The sequence below is a fragment of the Zerene cesonia genome, chromosome 20 (assembly GCF_012273895.1).
Source record: "Zerene cesonia ecotype Mississippi chromosome 20, Zerene_cesonia_1.1, whole genome shotgun sequence".
Taxonomy (NCBI): domain Eukaryota; kingdom Metazoa; phylum Arthropoda; class Insecta; order Lepidoptera; family Pieridae; genus Zerene; species Zerene cesonia.
In genome coordinates, this window is record NC_052121.1 from 8,302,407 (window position 1) to 8,318,404 (window position 15,998).

A 15,998-nucleotide genomic window follows, 5' to 3' on the forward strand; every position below is an offset into this window, starting at 1 on the left:
TATTCACAACAATATTAGTATTTTTCGTTCATTATTGTTTTCAGCTTATATTAAAAATTATTTTATAGTTTTTAGTTTTATGTGCTTGAAAAGCGTGTTTTTTAGTTTTTTTAAACTATTATTATTTTTCACTTTTTAGTTCAATTTTTATTTAAGTAAGGCAGTAGGTGCACGAGACGCTCTCTGCCTTACCAACATTTGGATAGTAGATTCTTTCACTCTCATAGTTATCACAAATCCCAGGACACCAAATCAGAGTTACATGGGAATTACGGTTTTACTGCGGAAAGGGTACCTGAGGAAACGGCCAACCTACACATTTACTGCCCGGAATTTTACTAGAAAAAATACCATCCGGTTTATGTAAGAAACATAAAAAAAAAAAATTAATTTTTTTTTCCGTCACAGACGAGATTTGAACCTACGTCCACGGAGCCTGTCGTTGTACGTCAACTAAGACTGGCGCCTTAGCCCGCTCGGCTAACGAACGAACTAACAGTAACAGAATGTTATAACAGTCATAAGCTGTTAGCCCTTACGTAGAGGATACGTAAGGAAATTGTTAAATCCTGGCGCTCCTGATCAGGATAATGGGATAAACTTACTATATTACTCTATTGGCACCAGTTCTTAATAAGTGTACAAAGTTTGAATGAAATCGGTTCGCGGGAAGTGGGAGAAAAACGGGTGTGAGTTACATACATACATACAAACATACAAGTGAAGCTAATAAAAGTGTGATAAAAATACTATGATTATTATATTCACTACCTAATCTTAATAATCTCAGTGGTAAAGTTACTGAGCAAATCGAAAATTATTTTATTATTTTGCAGAAATAGTTTCTTGGCCAAAATTTCACATTATTTAACATGGGCGAAAATCGGAAAAATAGTTTTCCTATATAATGTAAAACCTCAAATTACAGTATATTTTAGGTATCTGAAAAATAATAAACCAAACTACCCTCAACCACAACACAAACTCACACTGCTGGTCCGCTTCCGCTTGCTAAACTTGATCTTGAGCGTGGGTACTTTAGGCTTCCTGCCCGGCTTGCCCCGCGGCGTCGAGCTAGCGCCGTGCTTGGGCTTGCGGCCGCGCTTGCGCGGCGCCGGCGTGCCTTCGTCGCTGATGCCCTCGTCGTCTTCCTCTTCCGGCTCGTCTATTGAATCCTCGATCTGTGGACGCGGTGGTGGGAAATTTTTTATAAATACAAAATAAAAGTGATATTGTAAATGTGAAAGTCCGCCGGTATGTTTCAATTTACAGCTACAATACTGTATTATTTGGAATGATAAACGATTTACCTTTTTCATCATAAATCTTACATGGTTGAAATAGGAAATAGAAGGTCTTAGTTTTATTTTTCGCGAATGGCATGCTGATCTAATGATATAAAATATCAAATATGAATGCATTTAGTATTGAGACAATTATGATTGTTTTAAATTTCAATGACTTTGCTTTTATTTCATTTATTTTAAATAAAAATATGTAATATAATAAAAGGAAAAAAGATAAATGAATTATTAAGATTGTTTTCCTTGTGTGTATCTTATATTTTACCTTGTTTTCTTTTGGCGGCCGACCACCTCGCTTAGGCGCATAATCTGATGCAGTTGAAGTGTTTGTGTTTTCTTCTGAACCTCCAATGTTCTGATTGGTCCCACCATCGAGATGTGGATTTGTTTCACAGAAAAGCCTCCATTTTGCTGCTACTAGCATCATCAATTTTGACACTGGTACCTAAACCAAAGTAAATTAATACTATTTGAATATGAATGAATAGAAATGAGGGTTATCTTTTTTTATTAAACTCATTATGCAACAAATATAATGTATAAAATAACACAAATAAAGTTACCTTTGGATTTTCTTTAACAATAAAAGGTCGCACATGTTGCTGAAAGAGTTTATAACTAGTCAAATTCTCAAGATCTGCATCAGTGTACTGAATGTCCACATCTGTGAGACCAAATGAGGAGCACACCTCCTCAACTGTTGGCATACCTGTCAAAAAATAACAATTCATACATACATAGCTTTTATAACACAAAATAATATAAAATATTTCACTGTGGATGTTTCATACTAAATTCTTGCTTAATAGCAGTGCAATAATGTAAACTACTAGGCTACATGTCATATTCTTCAAGTGTTTTAGTAATTGCATTAAAATGTAATAATAATGCTATAAAACATACATATATTCTTTAGCTTGTATTTCTGAACATATTTAAATATTTAACATACATTTTAAGATCAACCACTATTTTTTAAAATGCAAAATTTTAATTACATACTTATAATTGTCTGTTTTTATCTTATACTGTTTTATTATGTTTAATTCATTCTCACAATATTATGATAAACAATGCCTTTATGTCTTATCTAATTGAATTTAATAAAATACTGGCAGACATGATACAATGATTAGTGATATGCATTGCAATGATTGTTTTATATAAGTTTTTTATTGTTATTAACATCAACATTTTGGCATTGCATAGCCAGTTATATGTCAGGTTTATGATACAGAGCATATACATAGACCTTATTTTACTCCATTCATACTTACACTATAAATAGCAAATTATGCTTGTGTTTTTCCTATGTATCAAGTAAAAAGTCAATAAAACATGTTTATTCATTTAACACAAATAAAGGTTAATTACCAGATCCTGAATCTGAAGCCACTGGATTGGAAGTATTGTGTTTGCTGCCACGGCCCTTCCGAGACTTCTTACTGGACGACACAGCACTTAGTGCATAATCACTGTCACCTTCGGCCTCAACTTCAAGACCAAAGTCATCATCCTATAGAGTAATTAATATTCGTTTAATGTTTTCAGACATAAATATTGAAGGTGAAAGAAACAACTGCAATTCGAACTTTCATAAGCCTCTGTTTGGTGATAAAATCTACTGTACATGAAAATATATTATGGTGTTTGGAAATGAATGTCTAATAAATAATTAATAAAATAAATAATAATAATTGCAACAATAGAATAGAAATTGTTCTTAGTATAAATAAGATAAAATAATTTATTCATTATTTGGAAATAAATAAATAGCATTTAATTTATGTCATATAACAGTACTCCTGAGTTATTTATTGTTTATTAATGATAAAATATATTTAGATTTGTTGAATAGAGATTTCTATATCGAAAAATATTTAAAGAGTATTGTCGTTCATAGTACACATTGAAGTTTCAGACCTGTAAATAAAAATAAACAATTTTTAAATTTGTTACTAACTTCTTCACTTTCATTCTTTCTCTTCTTTTTCTTCTTTCTGCCTTTCTTTTCTTCACCTCTGGCTTTCCTTTTCTTTCCTTTTTTCTTCTTTCTTCCGTCCTCTGGTGAGTAATCATCATCCTCCTAGTTAAAATAAATAATTCATGTACGCACAGTATGGAAACAGTTATGTTATGTGTTTGAAGTTTGATAGCATCTGATTTTAATAATAACAGAAAATAATGTCAACAAAACAAGATAAAAAAACATCTTCAAAAACTAATTAAAAGCATTGAAATTTGAGTTTCAGATATATCTATACTTCAGTTATAGTTTCTTTTTATATATATATTTACCTTAGGAGGTGCTTCATCACTTTCTGCAGAATTCTCGTTCTGACCCTCACCTTCCTCAACATCCTCGTCACCTGCAATCAATTTCGAAAATTACCACTGGCATAACTAATGATGCTGACCACCTTGTCAAATGCTAGCACTTGGCTTATTTTCGCGACACATGCACACTTCCACCGGTAAGGTCACTAATCCCTTTGTTTGGCGGCGTCCATTTTGTTAAGTAGTAATGAGGGGATAATGCATGTTCTTTTCTGTCACAAACTGCCACATAAAAATATTTACAACCAAACCACAACAAATATACCACTGAAACACTTCATCACTCACGATTAATACAGAGTAGTACTTTCAGGGGTTATATTTTGATCAAAATCACCAGCACGAAGATTTTTTAAATTTTAATTGCATACCGCAAGTAAACAGATGATACCGCTATTCACATTTTAACTATGACATGCTAGATCTGAAATTGGTCGTTTACCTGCAAAAGAACCGTCTACCTCCTCGTCCGATGCCATTTAGATCACAATTTAACACAACCTACACGGGAAGAAAATTTTAAGTATAGAAAGGCAAAGGACGCGCAGTTTTTGCGACAAATGGTAATTAATTCAGAAATTGATGCCGCCGTCACTACGATGAACTAGCGTAGCATGAGAAGGCCGGATTTTATCTCTCGCTCTTACAAGTCGTGCATGTGTCGAAAAAAATTATTATGTTACCAGATCTGTATACAAAATTTACCTTGTCATTTAATTTTTGCAAGGTTTCATAACAAATAGTTATTGTGAATGTTATCATCATTCGAATTCCAAAGCTTTTTAATATTGTTCACGTTTAGAATTTCTGGTACGTCACGTAAATTTTAATACATTTGAATACTTTAAAATCAGAATACCGTAAATGCATTTATTGTTAATTCTTGTGACTATAGTAACTGACTATCACATAAATATTTTTAAAACATAATTTTTTGGTTGGCGCCATTCTATTAACGCAGTAAATACATTACCGAGAAATCACCATTTGCCTTGCATTTTTAAAATTATGGCATCCTTGACTTTTAAAAATCCAGCATCAACCATTCAACGGTTTTTATTTATTCACTTTGATAGAGGAATAAATGACATATGTTTACACCTTTAAATTTAATTTTTAGTTTTATAGCATTGAAATGCTTCAAAATTTCTAATATGTTTACACCACCGAAATCCGAATCATATGTCCGACTGAATGTGTTGAATTATTTTCAAAATAAATAAATATTAACATTATTTCGTAGTCAACGGAATGTATCTGGTTCAGCATTAATCGATTTTGCAAATCGAATTGTAATTACGGATTTTCCTCTGTTTTAAACGAAGCTCAACGATTTTTATTTATTTTTTTTACGCAAGAGTATCAAAAAAAAAAATAGAGAACAATCATTGTATTCTTTCAATTTTCTAGCAGCCATATTCCTGTTATTAATGATGGTGTATGAAAAGTGGAGTGTGAATTTTCTGCACACATTTATTTGAGTATTTCAATGTAATCCTTCGTTTGATGAATGGTCCAAGTCACAGTGCTAGGGGGCAACTTATGACCTTTTTTTAAATTCCCAACCGGTCAAATTTAGTCTATAACTACTACTACTACTTTCACTAATGTGCAACCTTCGTGGCGAGTTTAGTAGCAGTAAGTTAGTTTTCTTTTCTTATTTCTCTAGTGGCAACTCTGATAAGTCTGACATTATTGACAAATTCGTTTGACGCTTTGTTTGATAGTTTGATGGCTTGATGCTTCAGTCAGGAACCTTTTGTTTTTATTTATAAGTGTATTTCTAGATTATTAATTATTCCTTATCATTTTGACCTTTACTTATTAATTGCAAAAGAAATTAAAAACAATGAATGCTTTATTAGACTATGGTTCGTCTTCGAACGAATCCGATACTGATAGCGGAGAAGAAAAGTATGTGCTATGTGGTTTTTTCTTGCTTTCCTAGTAAACACAACTGTGCTATTAACGTAAACTTGTGTTTACACACTAGCAGTTCACCCGTGGTACTTATATATAGTCTAAGTCAGTCAGTGTAATTGCAGTTTTCCAATGGTGAAAGAATTCTCGAAATCGGTCGTAATGGCGTGACCATGGGAAATAGGGATTTATTTTTAACATATAGATAACGATCAAAGTTAACGTTTAGCCATTATTACTTTAGCAAACTTCGTAGTTCTTAGTTCATAATAAACTAAAGTAGATTGCTTCTTGTATTGACGCTTAATTTTAGGATAACAAAAGAAGAAGAAACAAAAGATATTGAAAAGCCTAAACTTCCAAAACCGGCGCTTGGTGAGAGTAGCCTTCAAACATCAGTTTTCTCCAACCCATTTGTAGAAGCGGAGCTAGCCAAAGCAGCTATATTAGAGAAACATGTTAAAATGGTATATGTTGACTGTCCTTTCTTAAATAATCCTGTGTTATGTGTCATGTAATACTTACTTTACTTACATAGTGTTGTTTGTTGAATAAAAATAGTCTGACCCTTTTATTACATTTGAGCTAATATAACTCCTGTATATTAGGACACTTCATATTCACTTTCTACTAACCTTTTTCAAATTAATACTATAAATTTACTTTCATTAACTACTTATTTAGTTTCTAGGCATACCCTTAAACAAGAATCAGTAACTAAATATTTACTTGAATTATCCATTAACAAACAAATTACTTACAAAATTATTGTTTAGTGTTAACTAGTTGTGTTGGCATAGGAAAATATCCAATATTACATATAATCGTCAAGTACATAGGCCATGACTGTTAAGGTTCCAGGTAAAGGGAATACCCAGATGATCAACGGGAAGAAAATCTGTTGGAATTTTAGAAAAGGAAAGTGTAGATTTGGACATAATTGCAAATATGCACATGATTCTGATATACAAAAGACATCTGAGGAGTTAGATGCAGAGAAACAGGTTTGAAAGAATTTTTTATATTATAGACTATAGAGCATTTAACTAAACTTAAGAAAATTCTCTTTGATTTCTCAACTACACATCATTGAATGTTGATGCTGACAGAACTAACAGAGGGTTTTTGCTGCTGTATAAATTGTGGAACTATTTGTGAAATCATAAGAAACAGCACAAATGCTAATAACACTTTCAAAATCACTCCCAATCAATTATTATAATACAGTTATAAAATAGTGTAAAATATATTGTCATTCATAGTATACAAGAAAAGGATTTTTTTAAAAATCATTGTATAAAACCAATTAAGTGTTCACTGTTTTAGAAATTGAAAAGCATAGTATGTGAAGGTGCGGGTACAATGTCCTGTGCTGTCCCACCACCTGTAGAAGAGATTGTTAGTCCAACAGATGACAGTATGTGGGAGGGCAATGCTAAGAAGAAGAAGAAAAGACCAGGCTTGAGCTCCGGGCTTATACCCAGCCAGAAAGTTATCAAAATGTACAAAGAACAGAAGTTAAAGGACTCTCTATCCAAATAAATATATAATCATATCAAGGCATTTTAATATTATCATTTTCATTTTATAGAACAAAATTGAATAATATGTTTGTTACACTAAATACATTTTGATGTGAGGTATCTATAATCTAAACAAAAAGTAATGTTTAGTTAGTTTAGCAGTTAAGTTTATTTTTTATGTTGGTGTTTTAATTCCAAAACTATTTTTTTAAAACTTTGGACAACTCTTTTAAATTTTTGTTTATATGAAAATATAATTTAAATGTATTTGGTGACATCTTGAAGCAGTCTGCAGTTGGGTCTTTAGACATCCTAAAGAGAACATGCTACTTAATAAATAAGTGGAAAAGGGAAGGAATTTATTAGTAGTCAATTGAAAACCCATGCGTCCTTTCAAACTGTCTTTATTTAGGAAACGCAGAAAGTACATGCGATTTTCAGATAAAACCTTCTTCATGCATATAGCACTGAAGAAAAACTATTCACTGGCCCTTAAAAATAAAATTATTTCTAAACCATAGATGTAAAATTACTCAATTTAACAATAAAATATAATACATTTTAAAGACACGACCAGTGAATAAGTTAGCGTGTGTTTCACAATAATTACCTAAGAAAGCAGTGATAGCTCTTTCAGTTTCGTACAACATTAGTTATAGCACAGCCATTTACAATGTTACAATGGCATTTCGCCAAAACATTTGATAGCCTTAATGCTATTTATATATTCGCCATTATTTGGGCACAGATGACGCACTCTCGTTAACCCTTTAACAATTTCACTGCTGATCCAGAAACTTTTTTCATCCGGCGATGCGGCTATGACACGCTCAGCATGTCTCCCGCACCGGCGGCAATCTTGCCGAACCGCTTTTGTCGCTAGTGCGGGAGCCCACGCTGCGCGTGTGCATAGACTCGAGCCAGCTGTGCGGGCGGACACACCGTGTGTGTTCTACAATTTTTTATTTTTAATTATTCTATTTCTGATATCGCTATTTATTTTTAAAGAAATTACAGTAGTCTTTATTTTTCTGCACACATATTTGTATTTTTTTTCAAAATGCTTTATATATTATAATGAACAATGAGCTGAAAAGGTACTAATAACGACCTCTCCTTAAACTTTTTAGAGTATTATACATTTAGAAATTAAAAACTGTTTAACGGATTTTAAACGCGATTTATTCATTATATTATTAGCCCGACGCTTCGAACACTTTACGTCGGGTTAATAATGTAATGAATCATTCGCGTTCAAAATCCGTTAAAAGGTTTGAATTTCTAAATGTATAATACTCGTGTAAAATAAAACACAAAAAAATACTAGGATTTGATTTGTTAACACTCGTACATAAAGATATTCTTCCTTATAGAATATAGATTAGCAATAAAAGTTTCATGCTGAACGCGCTTCAGATATTCTGCTTCGGAGTGTTAATATAACAGCGTAACAATTTATCGTCAACCAATGATATTAGAGAGGTTATTTTGTACATAAAACGTTGTCCAACGTAAATTTATGTTTTCATTTTTTGTTATTTGTATAAAATATTTTCTTTTTCGTTTTATTAAAATTACATCCTAACTATCTAAACAAAAAAAATAATAAAAATGGCAGAAATCATAAAAAATATATTTTATGATAAAAATGTGTTGCCCGCACGCACTGGCGGCTTAGAAAATAAAACACGCACAGCGTGTTTTACGCACAGTAGACGCGATTTATCGCGGATGCCGGCTTCCACACGCTAGGCGTGTAAAGCCGCATCCTTGGTTCCAAGCATTTTTACACACCTGGTGTGTTTCAGCAGCCAACGTGTTAAATACTAGTGAGAAAATTTAATAACAAAACAACTGTTTATAAATGATTCCATTAACAACCTCATTGCTATTCCACATATGATTTTGTAGGCTTAACATTATCAGAGTAAATAAATTATATGTTTAACTAAGATCAAACTATAGAATGACGCCACAACATCAAGATATTAAAATTTTACATCCTATATGTTGTCTAATCAAATTTGCACAAAAATATTATTTATTTATAGCTAAAACATAAGTCGCTACACAATCATCTACTTATTACGATATACTGTGACGCGAGCTTAATTTTTAATATTGCAATTAAGTACATACTACGTAGACTTGCGAGTGTCAAATATAGAGACTGAATATGAAATATTTCTAAGTTGTGAGACATCTATAGTTGCTAATTGGTTTGCTCATCGTCAGAATAACAATATGTTTCGAGCAGTTATGGGTATCTGCATGTGACGATTATGAATACTTCAAAAGGCACAAAAAATAATTTTTAAACATTTTTAATATTGAGTGATACTCGATTTCATTATTTCATTATTCATATGAAAAAATATTCTAATGAAGTAATACAAAAATAGTTATTTCATTTGGCATTAACAGTTACGATATAATATTGCCATGCATATTTTATTATAATATCATTTTTAAGTACATCATATATTAATTTGCTTTTAATTTTGTGTACATTGAAACATTACAAAGTGGAATATTACAAAAAGTTCTTATGGCTAAGCATAAATATTTTAGTCTATGTTTTAATAGCAACTTTTTTCATCTTTGGTGAAGTGTGCAATCCATTGCTTTTGAGGTGATCTATATCTGAGTCGTCTACACCATTGGTCAATCCATTATTTAAGGGTGCATGACCATTTATTTTATAGTGTCCGTTCATCTTAGCGTGTCCATTTAGTTTATGTCCCGAGTGTCCGTTGATTTTCTCGTCGCATCTATTGATTTTAATGTGTCCCATAACTTTATCACCGTTATGGATGATTTTATCCGCGTGCCCATTAATTTTCTCACCTTTGTGTCCATTTAGGCATTTAGGTTGTCCTATAAAAATACTTTAATTAGTAAATAACACAATTTTTTGTCGACTGGCGTAACTGGGTCAGTGTTAAATAAAAGATACGACAATTCTGGAAAAAAGTTGTTCTTAATTTATTGAAGAAATACAGAGCTATAGGGTTTTATATATTTTTATGAAAATACGTATTTTACTCATAAGTGCGTTACTTAGGCATACTACAGCAAGACGACGCTAGCGGTAACACTCACTACTGTGCACAATCCGGTGACTAACACAACACAGAAACACACTAAACAAGTCCATATGAAAAATCATAACTCTAGCAATACCGACATCAACGCTAATAGGGTCTAGAAGTTCTCACTCAATTACGCCAGTTTGAGTAACATGCAACTTGTACACATTATAAAATTATATAAAAATGAATATCAACATTAAAAATTATCAAAACTAAGTCTTATCGAAGAACCTTTTTTGCTGACTCTGAATGCATGCAAGAATAAAGACGTCTGATCATATGAAAATTTACAATATCATTGGTGTATAACACATATCTGATAGATATTTCAAAATATATTGCAAAATTTGGGCTGGACTCACCGTAAACACCAGACCCGGCGTAGTACCTTTTTGAGGTTTTCCAATCTTCTTTTAGCGATAAATTGTACATGGAATATGCTGGATCGCCGGTCACTTCTTTCTCAATCAATAGGAACTTGGGCAACGATGCCAATAGAGCGTCTTGATCGTACGCCGCACTATAGGTCTCAAGCAGAACCATACCACGACATCTGAAATATTGCAAACAAAATTAAAAAACCATTCACAATGCAATTAGTACCAACATTTTATAAACACCCTAATAGTTTACCTTATTTAAACTGCCATATATATATAATTGGTATAGGTAAATAATAAATAATGAGATTTGATTCAATTTATTTCTATAAATATATACATAAATACGGGGTATGTATAACTTTGAACGCAATATCACCTTGGATGCGTCGGTTGTCTGTATATATCCAACTGGTAGTACTGATTGTTGTAGATGAAGCAGCGTCGCTTTTTGAATATCGTGAAATGCGCGTCGTCCCGTTGCGGGAGCATGTTCAGGTAGTCTCTGTGCGTCAACTGGGTCCTGACTTCCACGGACTGGCCATTCGGATGGAACTTCCTCACCGTGTGTATATACGACCAGTGGCCCTTCTGTCCACGTTTCCGCAACCTGACTTGCGCTTTGCGGACGTCGCTCTGCAGGTAGTTGTGTTCCACGTCGAAGTCTTGGAACGGTGGGAACTCGGCGTCGCTCGGGAGTGGCGTTTTGACGAGGAACTTGCGTTTCTTCGCGTTGACGTTGAGCCGGTCGCCGGTCTCGATGCCGATCCTTTGGCAGACGCAGGCGATCAGGCGGTTCATCTTCTTGTCAAAATCCGTTGAATTGTCGATCACGTCGAAGTATGGGTGTCCCACCCACGCGGCTGCCGCGTTGTAATCTAGCTCCCTCGCCAGCTCTACACCTTCAGAACGACACGCATGGTCCTGGAATGATCGCGTAAACATTAAAATGATTGCAAAATTATAAATACTCACATACACACCAGCTCGTGTGAAAATCGTAGCTAAATTAGTCCACGATGGCTACTTCAAACGTCAGTCAAAAAGTTTAGTGGTGTTTGCTTTTACTAAACTAATTTATCTGTTAAATAACCTTCGCATTTCATATTCCGTTATATGTATTAAATAAGATTTGCAGGTACAAGTAAAAATAAAACAGCAAAACATGCTAACAATGTTTTCAATGCATCAATCATCGACAACTTCATTGACGGGCATCGATAAGGCATACATTTTGATTGAGATGGCATAGCGCCAAATCGGGGATAAAAAATTCAAGGTCGTTTGAATATCCTGAAATTGTACTTTTTAACAAAGTACTTTGTTTGCGTATCATACAAGGTTAAAGGTCGTAATTGGATTTAAGTTATGTAACAACAGCCTCGATTTAGCGTCAAAACGACATGATTGTAATATGTAAAACGAAGTTAGTACTTTAACCAAAGCTAATGCTTTGGTAAAGATGAAGATTAATATTTTATTAATTAATAAAATCTTCATCTTTGAAGTGTTGAAAAAGCTTAATATTTTAAAAGTCATTTATATTGTTATATCTTACAACAATCACAGTACAGTATCTTGAAGTCGTCTTCAGTCATTGTTTCATTAAGAGAGTAACCATGTACATCATTAGATAAATTGGATAGATAAAACGATTTCTTATTGGCCTTACTACTACAATCTCGCTACAAAGTAAGAGGCAACGATATTCATAAATCAAACACTTAATTTATGTCAATATTATTTTTAGAGCTATCGGGAATTCCCATCGATTCGAGTCACATTGCAAATCACATGCATACATGCATGTATTATAGCTATTATAGAAACTACATCGAGTACTAGAATATACTAAGCCAATCTACTAATGGGAAACTGTCGTACTCATATAAGCTGACTATATACATTAAGCGAATAATGCCAAGGCTGGGCCTGTTACGCAACTTAATGTACTATATTATTTACAAATCATTTCACGGCACAAGCAATCTGTATGGCTATAATTCAAACAATCGGACGAGTGTTCACGACATTGGTTTTATGACAATGAATAATCAGAGTGAATTTCTCGAAAACGCATCGAACAATCGAGTATTGTTTACGTAATAAGAATACGGAATAGCGGAAACCACACGATACTCTGGCTATCGAAACGGGAAAAACTAAATTCTCGTTTCCACTAAATAGTGCTACTGCGTTAAGTTTGGATACAATATACCATTTTAGAGAGCAACGTTTGATACTATTTTTAATTTCAGTTATAAAAATTTGAAAGTGCATTTCATAAAACATCGTAGAAACTTTCCATTCGGTACTAAATTCAAAGTATTAGACACCAATTTGGTTATTAATTCGGTATATATTTTATGACAGCGATCGAAAAAGCAATAAAGTACTATCGTAATAATCGATCAAGCTATGAGATGGATTACCATCAAAACGTTAATCTACATATTGCTTAATTTCCATATTATGGCTTTAATAGTCAGACAGAGCATTATATGTATAGGTTTTTATGTCGTATTTTTGCTCTAAGCGTCACTAGTTTCATCAGGCTACAAAATTATTTTCGTTTTATTAAAAAACTATGTGTGCTATTCAGTAATACAATAATCCATATATAACTGTAGCCGGTTTCGTTAGCCATTTCTTATTTAAACTTATGATTTTTCCGCATATTAAATTTATGATATACATACCTCAGTTGAATAAAAGTCTTCAGCGCCATTCGCAGCAGATACCATATGCACGATATGGTTATATCTGTTGTCTCGCAGCTCCACAGAGTTCCAATTATTCGCGTTCAACATAGCCTCCCACTTCTCTTTGGAAATAACTGAAAGTGAACATACACCATGCATTTTTTGCTCATACTTACATATATTTTAGATTTGGATTACAGTAAAAACGGCTGATTTTATTGTAAGCTATGAAAATAAGAAAGAGCTACGTGATTTTAGGTATAGTGGAAGTCGTATTATATTATTTTGCCATAAATCATAATGTTATAAACAGCTTTTCGTTCAATCAGTTCAATTTAAAACTAGCCTCTAATTAATTAAAATCATTTAATTACTTTCGATCTCTTTGAAAGTAAAATTACAGAGCATGTAGGTATTTTGTATACATTGGCACAGTGTCGATTTACCCTAGCCAAGTATAATACAACGTCTAAACTATTTTTGCCCGGACGTAAAAGCTCTTTTACTATTGGCCATTTTGCCACACCCACCGTTTTGATGCCAATTTTTTTTTTAATAATAAAAATCGTCAGCTGCTGACTTCAGCGTCGTCTTCCGTTGTTACGTTATTGACGCGATTCTCTTTCACATGTATCAAAAGCATGCGTAGATTATAATAGACTTCATAGTTTTAAAATTGACGATACGATTATTATAATTTTACTTGTTCCAAGTAGAAATATAAAACCGGTCATTACCGGTTTCAAGATACATAATTACGTATCATGAAACTTGCAGAAGAAATTATTATTACTTTAACATAATCATAGTTTAATATGTTTGTATTTCGGTTTGAAATCTAACAATTTTTAACATGAATGCCTAGTTGGTTACAGGTACAGATGCTAGATGAATCAAAACATTGCGAAATATACACGATTACTAATCTTGTACACTTATAGACATTACCTGTTACGTGGTTTATAACGATAACGAATTCAGCATGATATACAATTTATATCGTGATCTTAAAACAAATATCGTTTTACTTGCGTAGTATATGCATGTACATATATAAAGTAACATGAGCATAGATATTCTAAGTCTATTACGGTCTGGATGTAACGGTCTTTGACCTGTAAAATGAGTCAAACGGTGGCTATGACTCTCGAAGATACGTCACACGAAGAGGTAATGAATATAAAGCTAAATAAAGACATGTGACATCCGTAACAGTTTACTTACAAATCCACATAGGAAAATACAGATACAAATAATATTACATAACAAGACCCTCATTGAAGTTTCATACTTGGACGCTCATGCTTACATTATTAATACACATCATGTATTAATAATGTAAGCATTGAACCAATCACTAATATAAAATTAATTAGTATCACGCATGATCCAAAAAAACACGTGATAAAGTATGTACTTTGTTAGAGCGTGGGTCACGATATGTTCGGATAAATATTGTCTCGCCGGTTGTATCGGCAGTTTATTCAATGTTTAGACTAAGACTCAAATACATCTGACCCAAAAACAGTAAGGGTTTTTTTTCTTTTTTATTAGTTTTTTGGTTAGCAACTGTGCCCGCGTGGAAAACCACGGGCGAATACTTCCATCCCCCATCTCCATATCAAGTCAACTCATTAGAGTTGTCAAAAAATTAATAGTGCCCTATGTTAAACCCCGGGTCTTAATTAAACATTTTCTATGATTATAAGTGAAAGCCTGACAAACTGATAAGACTTTCGTGTACATAATATACATTATACTGGATTCGAAGTTATAAGCTTATTAATTTTCTATTGAAATTCTGTTTTGCTTCTTGCGGTCTCGTATATAAAATATTAAAATTCTCAAATAAAGTTGGATTGAAAATAGAGCACTATAAGAAAAAAACTGTTTACATATCAGACATTTGGAATCCACAAAACAGTGTTAAAGATAAATACCGTCGTCACAACATCCACTTTATTGATAAAGAGTGTTATGTAAACTTCTGTGAGACAGGAAAACGCATATCACTTTATTATCTCAATGTTTAAAAAGTTGGGATGTACCTATAAACGTTTTTTGCGACTTATGCATTTACGAGTTAATTTATATGCACATGTAAATTATAATACATGTACGTGTAAATTTATCTTCTGTGATAGCTTAAACGCTCGGGAGTTACCGTGACGTCTTAATGCAGTACTGATTATAGTGCGGAAAAAAGACAAAGCTATATAAAAGTCATCTAGCACCATCAAATTCCCACACTTGATGAATTAGTACTGATTCAAGGCGTTATTTTAAACCTCCTCCTCTAACCACATCGAGCAACGTCCATGCCATAAATGTTATTTAACAGTGAACACCATAATATAGCTATCGTATACTTTGGTAAAATGGCATGAAGTCCAAAGGAAAGATCTTCATAGCAATATACTTTTGACTAAGTATACGTAAGACACGCTGAATATTTATATGCATCATATGTACTTGAACAATTGTAAACATCTTGCACGTCGTGTCAATGAATCATATCAGTCCCACATAACAGCCATGGAAAAACTTAAAGACAATAAACGATATATTTTATGATGTACAAGAATTTAAAACATTGTCAACCCGAGTGCCTCAGACACGTGACGACTTACATGATTAGGTTTTTACATTTGTCTTTTAAACTTTTCTATTTGTCTAGTTTTGATTCTTATTTAGGTTTAAAATTTAGTTGTATATACAAGTTGTAAGTTCCTACGTATAT

The 15,998-nt window shown here is 32.9% G+C and overlaps 3 protein-coding genes across 8 annotated transcripts in view; 1 reads left to right on the plus strand and 2 right to left on the minus strand.

The window, feature by feature from the left end:
• Positions 1–953: 953 nt before the first annotated feature.
• Positions 954–4,288, minus strand: LOC119835255 (chromodomain-helicase-DNA-binding protein Mi-2 homolog). The gene is made up of 7 exons (XM_038359972.1): positions 4,084–4,288; positions 3,603–3,673; positions 3,268–3,390; positions 2,679–2,820; positions 1,868–2,013; positions 1,570–1,749; positions 954–1,181 (listed from the first exon to the last, which is right to left on the minus strand). Exons 1-7 carry the CDS (start codon positions 4,118–4,120, stop codon positions 969–971), a joined length of 912 nt encoding a protein of 303 aa, XP_038215900.1. The 5' UTR covers positions 4,121–4,288; the 3' UTR covers positions 954–968.
• A 1,066-nt stretch (positions 4,289–5,354) lies between these two features.
• LOC119835234 lies at positions 5,355–7,116 on the plus strand. The gene is made up of 4 exons (XM_038359941.1): positions 5,355–5,555; positions 5,875–6,028; positions 6,416–6,565; positions 6,888–7,116. The coding sequence occupies exons 1-4, from the start codon at positions 5,491–5,493 to the stop codon at positions 7,101–7,103; spliced, it is 585 nt and encodes a 194-aa protein (XP_038215869.1). The 5' UTR covers positions 5,355–5,490; the 3' UTR covers positions 7,104–7,116.
• A 2,008-nt stretch (positions 7,117–9,124) lies between these two features.
• Positions 9,125–15,998, minus strand: part of LOC119835232 (TRPL translocation defect protein 14) — an 18,999-nt gene continuing 12,125 nt past the window's right edge. For 3 of the 6 annotated variants that reach the window (XM_038359936.1, XM_038359934.1, XM_038359938.1), the window contains 4 exons: positions 13,256–13,392; positions 10,936–11,480; positions 10,539–10,729; positions 9,125–9,961 (listed from right to left, as the gene is read on the minus strand). In XM_038359936.1, the coding sequence (XP_038215864.1) occupies positions 9,657–9,961; positions 10,539–10,729; positions 10,936–11,480; positions 13,256–13,392 (1,178 nt within the window). In that variant the 3' untranslated portion in view covers positions 9,125–9,656. Of the gene's footprint in view, positions 9,962–10,407; positions 10,422–10,538; positions 10,730–10,935; positions 11,481–13,255; positions 13,393–15,998 lie in introns of all 6 variants that reach the window. The other 3 variants (XM_038359937.1, XM_038359939.1, XM_038359940.1) reach the window with 3 other exon arrangements.